Genomic DNA, 10,128 nt, shown 5'->3' with positions numbered 1-10,128 from the left:
AGTTTTAAATGTTGGGCACTCTCGTGAAAAATGATATATCATTGTTTGGCCTCTTATCATCTATTTACTGGATTTTGAATTTTTTTCCTATGTATATTCACACCCTTTGCCTATTTCTTTTTCCATTGTTATTGATTTGTTAAAGTTCTTTGTATAATACACCAAAGAATTTAGTCTTGTGCCACATGTTTTGAAAATGCATTTACCTTTTGAGTTCCAATTTTTCCTTTATTCTACATATAAGTTTTTGCCTCTTGCATAGCTTAATTTGTTAAAATTTTCCTTTGTAGCTTCTGGTTTCAGTTTTTGCCTGGAAAGACTTGATCCTATTCAAGATTCTTTTTACCATATTGTGATTTTCATCATTTCTTTAAGTCACACATTTGAATAATAGTGAAACCAAGAAAGACCCTGCGGGGCTCCTGGGCATGGAAGCTTTTCAAACAGTTGCTATTCAGGGAAAAGGGGATGCAGAGGCAAGAGAGGAGCAGTCAAGAAACAATACTATAGCCTTGAGGCAGGGTCTTGGTTCTATCTCAAGGGATACACATAACAAAATCTTTGAGCTCTTTATCGAACTAAGTGAAGTCACTCAGCCGTGTCTGACTCTTTGCGACCCCATGGTCTGTAGCCCACCAGGCTCCTCCGTCCATGGGATTTTCCAGGCAAGAATACTGGAGTGGGTTGCCATTTCCTTCTTCAGGGGGTCTTCCTGACCCAGGGATTGAACCCAGATCTTCCGTATTGTAGGCAGATGCTTTACAGTTTGAGCCACCAGGGAAGTTATCGAACTTCCTAAAACTGCCTAAACTTCCACCAGTTTAGTTTATTGAATTACAAATACCATCAAATGGAAGATATTAGCATTCCTCATTCCAGATTGAAGGAACAAGAGAAGCTCTTCAAAAGACCCCCAGAGGCCAGATTAAAGGAATGTAGGCCCTGCACACACCCTAATCTTTATCAATAACTCTGTCCTTAAACCATTGCTAAAAAATTCCTTACCAAGTCCCTCTGGGCTGGGGACACACAGTTTTTGAGAGACATGAACCTGCTGTGTCCCCCTTTGACTGGCAATGAAGTAAAGCTATCCCTTTCTACTTCACCCCAAACTCCTGTCTTAGAGATTTATTTGGCATTGGTGCACAAAGGCTGAGTTTTTGGCATCAACATGAATGATTTTAAGGGCTGAGATAAACTTATTATTGTTTTTTCCATATTGCTATCCAGAGGTCCAAATACCACTTTTACACATAATTTATCTTTTTGGTTCAGAACTAATTTGAAGTGCCTTTTTTTTGTAGTGTAAATTCTGAGATGTATTTGGGTCCATTTCAAGATTCTCTACTCTGTTCCTTTTGTTAATTTCCATGGTATATGGTCTCTGGCAAATTAAAATATTACGGTTGTTGTTGCTGAGTCTCAAAGTTGTGTCCAACTCTTTGCAACCCTACGGACTATAGTATGCCAGGCTCCTTTGTCCTCCACTATTTCCCCGAGTTTGCTCAAATTCACGACCATTGAGTCCGTGATGCTATCTAACCATCTCATTCTCTACTGTCCCCTTCTCTTTTGCCTTCAATCTTTCCCAGAATCTGGGTCACTTCCAATGAGTCAGCTCTTTGCATCAGGTGGCCAAAGTATTTGCACTTCAGCTTCAGTATCAGTCCTTCCAATGAGTATTCAGGGTTGATTTACTTTAAGACTGACTGGTTTGATCTCCTTGCAGTCCAAGGGACTCTCAAGAGTCTTCTCCAGCACCACAGTTCAAAAGCATCAATTCTTTGGTGCTCAGTTTTCTTTACGAACCTACTCACACATCCACACATGACTACTGGAAAAACCATAGCTTTGATTATACAGGCCTTTGTCAGCAAATTGATGTCTCTGCTTTTTAATACATTGTCTGGATTTGTCACATCATTCCTTCTAAGGCTCGAATGTCTTTTAATTACATGACTGCAGTCACAATCCTACAATTCTTGCTATTAATAATAGCCATATTCAAAAATCTTATCCATAAAAACTGCTGCCAGATTAAAGATGCAATTGACAAATATTTTATAGAGGATTGGTGAAACTGTATTTTAAAAAGCATTCTATTCTCATTTGACAATGAACTTGGAATTCAAGAGACACTTAATGCTTGTTGCTGTTTTTTGTTCAGTCACTAAGTCGTGTCCAACTCTTTGCAACCCCATGGACTGCAGCATGCCAGGCCTCCCTGTCCCTCACTATCTACCGGACAAGTTCATGTCCATTGAGTCAGTAACGCTATCCAACCACCTCATCCTCTGTCAACCTCTTTTCCTTTTGCCTTCAATCTTTCCCAGTACCAGAGTCTTCTCCAGTGAGTCGACTCATACTTGACTGATAAGCAAATGCTAGGCAATGGCAAGCCACTCCAGTACTCTTGCCTAGAAAATCCCATGGACGGAGGAGCCTGGTAGGCTGCAGTCCGTGGGGTCGCTAAGGGTCAGACACGACTGAGCGACTTTACTTTCACTTTTCACTTTCACACATTGGAGAAGGAAATGGCAACCCACTCCAGTGTTCTTGCCTGGAGAATCCCAGGGAAGGGGGAGCCTGGTGGGCTTCCGTCTATGGGGTCACACAGAGTCGGACACGACTGAAGTGACTTAGCAGCAGCAGCAGCAGCAGCAGTGTGGTAACTTGGACTCCTTGCCTAAGAACTGGAAGACCTGGATTCTAGTTTCTCCTCTGCTGTAGGCTGACTGGGTTACACAGACACACAGTAGTAAAGCTGTAGTTGGGCAGTGGCTTCTCAACCCCTCTTGGAGCTCGGTGTGGCCATTCAACACAGCTTTCACTAAGGGAATATAAGAAAATATTTTGTGTGCTGCTTGCAGGCTGGGCCTTAAAACATTGCATATACATATCTCCCAAGTTCTTTTTCCTTCCTGCAAGATGGAAGCTGGACATTCCTGAAATTTGCTTTTGACTGTGTGAAGTGAAGTCACTCAGTCGTGTCCGACTCTTTGCGAACCCTGTGGACTGTAGCCTTCCAGGCTCTTCCATCCATTGGATTTTCCAGGCAAGAATACTGGAGTGGGTTGCCATTTGACTATGTAGACAAAGACAGTACTCTAGGGGATGGCAGAAAAACCAGAAAGGAGGAACCTGGGACACTAAATGACCACGTGAAGCAGAGTAGACTGCAAGCTCAACCCAGGCTATTTCACAGACAGAAATATTCTTTAGTCACTCTATTGTTGGATCTCTTTGTTATAGCAGAGTCCTTCATTTTACTAATACACATTATTGTTATATTTCACAAAGAAAAGGGTTCTGTGCTCAAATAAGTTTGGGAAATTATGAGTTTAACAAAAATATACAGACTTTCTTCCCGAAAGAGTTCTCAGCTCCTTTAATTTACTAGTTTGGATCAACCAAGACAATAATATGTACTACTTGTAAAGTATATTTATTTTTAGATAATTCTGTTTCATTGTGGGATTAACTCATTGAATTCTTACATTCTTCTGCCTATTCTGCAAAATATACTCTTGGAAATGCTGGTTTAGAATATCTCTAACTTTTCTAATCATTTCATAATGCATAGTTGTTCTTTACGTGGATACAGACTCTGGCCAGATTTTACAGTTCCTCTACCGGAGCACTTCACTGGGGCTACAGCATTCCCAATCCTAAGCAACCTGCTGAAATGAGGCCCTCTAGTGGGCAATAGGGGACATGATGAATTGAGCAACTAGTACTCATAAAAGGAGGCTGGGAGAAAGGTTTTGGTTCTTTTCATTTACCCAAATAGAAAGTTGACACAAATTTCACTCACAGAAGATTCAGCCTCTATTATTTTTCTGGTTTTTAAGAAGTCTAAAAATTTCAAAATTGCATTTCAGTTGCAGTAGCTGCAGTTTACCATCTTTCAAACACCTCCATAACTGGCCTCATCACATAGCGGCAGAGCTGTGTATCACACACTGTGTTGTGATCATCTGTTTCCACATCTGACTCCCCCAACTGGACCCAGGAACCTCTCACTCATCTTCATAACTCCTTCGTCTTTCCTAATGCCAGCAGAGAAGTTAAAATCTTTATGATATCTGATTATCACTTTTTCCCCCCATTGAAATTTCCAGTACCTGGATAGTATTTCCTTATATAAAATTCTTTCTGTTAAAATAACTAGTATAGTGTTTCTCTTGATTGGATCCTGACTGATGGATTAAATAATTCTAAAGAAATACTAAATAATTCTGTAAACAAAACTGAAAATAAAGTAATGAAAAATACAAAATGGAAAAAAAACTTGAATGACAAAGACATGACTGAAAAGAAAGGACTGAAAATAAGTAACTCTGAAAATAACTCAAAAACTAAATATCTCAAAAGTTCTGAAAGTAAGAAACTCAAAATATAATGCTTAAGATGTAACAACTGAAAATAATTTAAAACCACATATTAATAATTAAAAAACCCCAAACAAATGCATGTAAAAATAACCCAGACTCTAAAATAAATGTAAAATAAATTATTGTGAATATAGGTAACTCTAAAACTAAATAACTCGGAGGAAAGCCCTAAAATAACTACAGGTATTTTATTCTGAACATAAATAAAGCAATTAAAAAACTTCCAGTGAATTTTTACTATTCAAATAAGTAGCTGTAAAAATAAATAATCCCCAAATTGCCAATAATTAAAAATAGAATAAACATGAAATAACTCAGATATTAACAATTGCAAAGATAGATAATTAAAAATAAATAATTCTAAATGTAACTAATTTGGAAACACATAACTCAAAACAAAGTAACTATAAATGAGTAACTGAAAATAACTCAAAAACTAAGGAACTAAGTAAGACCAAATAATTATAAAAAGGTAGCTTTAAAGCTATGAGATTAAATAAAGAGAAAACTGAAAACAAAATGAATGTTAACTAATAAAACTAAAAATAAATTGCTGAAGATAAATGAAGCTAACATAAAAACTAATAAATCTAAACGTAAATATCTCAGAAGTTAACTTGTAGCCAGCCCTCACTAAAAGGAAACAACCCTGGAACAAAGTAACACAAATATCACAGTTAACATTCTTGTGGGGATTCGGGGAGAAGTGCGCAGGGCTGCCCTGTGGAGTTTGAGCGGCTCGGATCAGAGGTTCTCAACCTAGCTCCCCACTCCCGCCCCGACAGAAATTTGGGAATGTCTGAAGGCATTTTTTGATTGGCTTAATTTGGATGAGTGGGTGAGAGGTGTCTCTGGCATCTAGGGTATAGAGGCCAGAGATGCCCCTAAACATTCTACAATGCCCAAGAGAGCCCCCACAGCAGTTATCCCAAAGTAAAAAGTGCCAACATTCAGAAACTCTGGATTCAACTCTCCAGGACTGGATCCCTAACCTCCGTAAGCGCACGTGTGGAGCAGCTAGAGGTTCTCCGCGAAGTCCGCACTCTAGGCGCGTCGAGAGGGGCGCAAGGTTTCCCACGGACTCTGCGCCCTGTCCCTGCGCGGGCGCGTATCGGCATCTGCAGGTTCTCCAAGGGGTCTGCTCCGAGTCCCCGCGCTCGCGCGGCCGCCTGTACAACAGCCCGAGGCTCCCCGCGCAGACGTGGACCGCTCCGCAGGCTCCGGGAAGATGGTTCAGTCGCCCCCGGGCAGGACAGCGGATCTGTGGGCTGTGAGATCCCTTTGCTGCTTCTGCTCCGCGCCCACAGAAGCGGCTCCCCGGAATACAATCGGCCGGGGAGGCTCAGTGGTCTGGAACGAGCGTCAGTTCTCTGCGGACGGCGGCCTCAGGCTTCCTTCTTGTGCCCGCTCTGCCCCTGCTCGGAGGAAACTGGCCTTCCCCGCAGGGGCGAGCAAGGCAGCAGACATCCCGAGGCTTTCCTCAGTTTTGTTCGTGGCCCTGAAATTCCAAGAAGAAAGTCAGAGGAGCAACTGCTAACAAATTGGCTTACGTTTCTTCCCGCTTTCCACTCACGTGTCCTCCTGGCAGCCCTCTCTCTCTCCTCGGATGCTTTCTCGCTTCTGACCAGACTTGAAGGTCTCGTAACTGTCGTCCAATTGGAAAAGTCCCGAGAGCTGGAAGGGAAGGGGCCGTGATGCAGTGTTGGGGAGGTGGATCAGATCCACACGGCGATTCCCGCTAGCAGGGCGGGGCCACCCCAACTCTCCCACGGGGCCACTCGGGTCCCACAGCAAGAGCCCCTAATTCCGGCCCGAAACCAGCGCATCGCTAAGGAGCCGGTGATGCGGAGCATGCCGGGCTGGGGGTGGGAGGTAGGGAGTGGGGGCCACCTTGCAGATCCAGTGACCTCAGCTTCCTTGATTAAGCCGGGTGCTTATGGGTGAGAATCGTGAAAGGAGGACGAAAGGGAAAGGGGAGAGGATGCACGGGCAGTAGAAGCTGATGAACAGGAGTGAGGGAGAATACGAAGGAAGTAAGAAGGAAATAAATTACATTCAGGGCACTGTTCTCCTTTTCCAAATCTTCTGCACCTTCACAATTGACAGAGGTTTCCATGGAGATAAACTCCCTGCTTGAGCAACCTTACGGAGGGAAAGTGAAGAATTTGGCCTGCTGTGGGGGAGGGCGTGGGAGGACATTCCCCCCCCCCCCCGACCCCAACCCCGCCCCGCCCCCCGCAGCCCAAGGGCAGGATGGAATGGGCAGCACAGGTCCCCAGAAACCCATTCTCCCCATCTCTCCCTCCTCTCCCAGGATAGGACTGCTTCCCCTGGACCAGGAGGAGGGGTACCTGTTCCAGCTCAAAACTAACTGTGACTGATAAGACGTGTCCACATGGTACTCATAGCCCTACCTCCCTGTCCTCCAAGAAATGTCATTGTCTTTTTGTCTTGAGGACCTTCTTGCCTTCACTCCTTCCCACCCTCCTCTCATCCTTGCCTCCTTCTCTCCCCTGATAACTGCTTGTTTCCCATCTCCAATGTCACTGCCCTCCCCGAGGGAAAATGAGAGGGATAGTAAGTACACCCTGCCTCTCTGTCCAGTGAGACTCATTTACCAGTTAGCAGCACCACCGTGCACCCATCCTGCCAGGCTTGTTAAAGACACTGTGGGGAACAGCCACTCCCACCAAATACTGAGCCTGCTGTGCCTGTTGGGATGTCAGGCATTTATCAGAAGCGAAGCGTCACACAACTGTATGGACTTTAGCCCCATTTTACAGATGAGAAACTGAGATGAGAGAGATTAATCACCAGGCTGAGTAAATTCCCTTGGCCTGTAAACGCTGCATGAAAGTGAGTGAAAGTCGCGTCCAATTCTTTACCACCCCATGGACTATACAGTCCATAGAATTCTCCAGGCCAGAATACTGAAGTGAGTAGACTTTTCCTTCTCCAGGGGATCTTCCCAACCTGGGGATTGAACCCCGGTCTCCTGCATTGCAGGTGGATTCTTTAGCAATTGAGATATCAGGTAAACACTGCAGCTGGAATCTACACTTTTTTTTTTTTTTTAATTACACAGCTCGGATTGTGAAATCTTAGGGCCCCAAACAGGGATTGAACCCAGACCCTGGGCAGTGAGAACGCAGAGTCCCAACCACTGGACTGCCAGGGAATTCCCTACACATTCCTACCCTTTACCCTATGTTCTAAAAGACACGATCCCTGTTCCCACAGTGCTGCCAAGTCAGCTTAGGGAGGTGAGCATCTGCAGAATGAGCCCACCTGAGGGAGCCCCGGGTTGAGCATCAGCTGAGTTCCAGATCCCTCAGGAATCTGAGTACAGGAGAGAGTTTTTAGTTCAGCTGAGAATTCAGGGGGAGGGCATTGGGGTGAGGCCCATGGAGAAGGGCCTTCTGGGCAGAGGACTGGCAGAGGAGAGGGAGTGGAAGGAGCCTGCAGTTGGGATGGGGTGGGGTGGGGCACAGTACCTCTGGGAGCAGTCAGCCAGCAAGTGGGAGCTCCCAACTTACTGTCCGGAGGCCCCCCTAACTGTGTTCTGGAGCCCGGGGTCCTCCCCAGAGCAGGGCAGTGAGGGCTGTGCAAGCAACACGGGGAGCAGCGGGGCAGCCTCCAGAAACCCGGCCCAATGCAAGGGCACAGCCTGGTTTAATTCTGACTCCTGGGAGGTGGTGGGGTGAGCAGAGGAGAACCTCGCTCTGGGAGGTGCCTCCTGATGTGACTTTGGGGCATCCACAGGAACCCCCAGAGACACCTCTTTAGGGTGATCATCCAGCCTGGGTGCATCAGACCAGGGGCAGACAGTGAAGACAGAGGGATGGTGGTCTTGCTGGAAGGTTATTAATAGGGAGAAGTGGAGCAGCCATGTTCTTGACCACCCCTGTGTGACCCAAAGAGCTGTGTCTCCAGGGGCCGAGGTCTGAGTGACCCAGACAATGCCAGGTGCCAGGGACCCCAGAGGGACCCCAGAGGTACTTGTTGGGGATGGGGATGGGCCCCGAAGCCTCATCAGCCATAGAACATGGGCAGCCAGCCTGGGGTGACAGCGGGCTGGAAGGAAACATGGGAACTGAAAGCCCTGAGAACAAGTTCCAGCCATTCCTCAGGGTAGGCAGCTCCTGGGGTGACATGATGACCTGGTGCAGGGCCCCTCTCTGCTGCTGGCCCTGCAGGATGGGTGTGGGCAGGGGGCTTCTGTCACCCACATTCTCCTCACAATATCCTTGAAGGGAGAGTTTCTTCTGAGGCAAACTGCATCTGCCCTGGGTGAGCCCTCACATTTCTTCCTCGTGGGCCCTGGGTGCTGACAGTAGGAGCCACACCCTATTCACCCAGCCTCCCCTGTGGCTCCTGGAAGGAACCCAGAAGCCTCAGAGAACATCCCTCAGTCAAAGCCCTTAGTTGTGCTCATGGGCAGTCTTTTACTATATTTTTGTCATTTCCATATTTAATCCCTTTCTCCCGGATTCACTGGCCATGGACTCTGTGGCACTAAGAGTCTTGGGTACTAAGTCTCAGTACTCAGGTGGCAGCACTGAGGGGACCCTAGAATCAGGCTGGCATGCCACAGGCAATGAATGAATGAGAGGCCCATTGCCTGGGGTAGGAGCAAGGGCTTTGGAGGCAGTCAGACCTGTGTGTAGTTTTGATTTTGCCCCTCATTCACTGGCCGTGTGATCTTGGGTAAGCCACTTAACCTCTCTGAGCATCAGTTTCCTTGTTTCTAAAATAATAATATTTATTTTGCAATGTTGATGTAAGAATTAGCAAAAATGTTTATAAAGTAATATGGAATTTAATAAATAACATTTGTTATGATTACTGTTAATGGTAATTACAAGAATACTAAAGAGAACGTCTCAGAACTGCTCTGGGCACTCCAGTGTGCTATTATTACTCACATTTTGGGGAAATTTGTCTGCCATTGTCTTCATCTTCATAAACATCTGAGAGAGGAAACATTATAAAGGTTAAAAAAGGGCTTTAACAGGAAGCAGAATGTGCATGTGTGCAGGAGCACGCATACACACACACACACACACAGAAGAAAATACAAACCAAAGACCCTTGACAGATATTTAGTTTTGAGTACAGCAAAATTTCAAGTGATAGTTGTATTCTTGGAAAACGAACAGAATGACTCTGGTACCAGCCCAGGTCCAGCAGTATGCTGGGAAGGTTTACCCTGAATCTGGGACACTCCCAGTCCACGTACAGAATGATCATAAAGAGTGTTGGTAGAGAAGGACAGGAAGAAAAGGTGGGTCATGAAAATTCATGCTGATAAGGACAGGTGTATTTTCTTTTCCTTCAGTGAATGATCTTTATAGTGCATGCCACATAAATCCTAAAATATCTAGGGAGTTTAGTTTTAGCACCTAGTTTTTAAAATCCTGATCTTTCATTTTGCTTAAAAAATGCAATTTACTAACAAGTTAGCCCATTAGTGAGTTTAAACTGTCCTCTTCAGATACATGTATATGAATGGCCGAGTCCCTTCACTGTTCATCGGGCACTATCACAACATTGTTAATTGGCTATTCATGCATCCTAAGTCAGTCCAGTCATGTCCAGCTCTTCGCCAACCCTATGGACTATAGCCCTCCAGGCTCCTCTGTCCATGGGATGGATTCTCCAGGCAAGAATACTGGAGTGGGTTGTTACACCCTCCTCCAGGGGATCTTCCTGAACCAGGGATCAGACTCCCATC

At 45.3% G+C, this 10,128-nt stretch overlaps 1 protein-coding gene across 7 annotated transcripts in view; it reads right to left on the bottom strand.

The window, feature by feature from the left end:
- Positions 1 to 2,668: 2,668 nt before the first annotated feature.
- Positions 2,669 to 10,128, bottom strand: part of MCF2L2 (MCF.2 cell line derived transforming sequence-like 2) — a 299,932-nt gene continuing 292,472 nt past the window's right edge. For 2 of the 7 annotated variants that reach the window (XM_055409628.2, XM_055409637.2), the window contains 4 exons: positions 9,320 to 9,364; positions 6,448 to 6,536; positions 5,968 to 6,068; positions 2,669 to 5,892 (listed from right to left, as the gene is read on the bottom strand). In XM_055409628.2, the coding sequence (XP_055265603.2) occupies positions 5,757 to 5,892; positions 5,968 to 6,068; positions 6,448 to 6,536; positions 9,320 to 9,364 (371 nt within the window). In that variant the 3' untranslated portion in view covers positions 2,669 to 5,756. Of the gene's footprint in view, positions 6,069 to 6,447; positions 6,537 to 9,319; positions 9,365 to 10,128 lie in introns of all 7 variants that reach the window. The other 5 variants (XM_055409612.2, XM_055409657.2, XM_055409620.2 and 2 more) reach the window with 4 other exon arrangements.

This window comes from Moschus berezovskii, chromosome 1, assembly GCF_049115385.1.
Source record: "Moschus berezovskii isolate FMDL1 chromosome 1, NW_MosBer_1.0, whole genome shotgun sequence".
NCBI lineage: Eukaryota > Metazoa > Chordata > Mammalia > Artiodactyla > Moschidae > Moschus > Moschus berezovskii.
The sequence above is the reverse complement of the archived record's forward strand: the minus strand, read 5'-3'. Positions and strand labels throughout refer to the sequence as shown.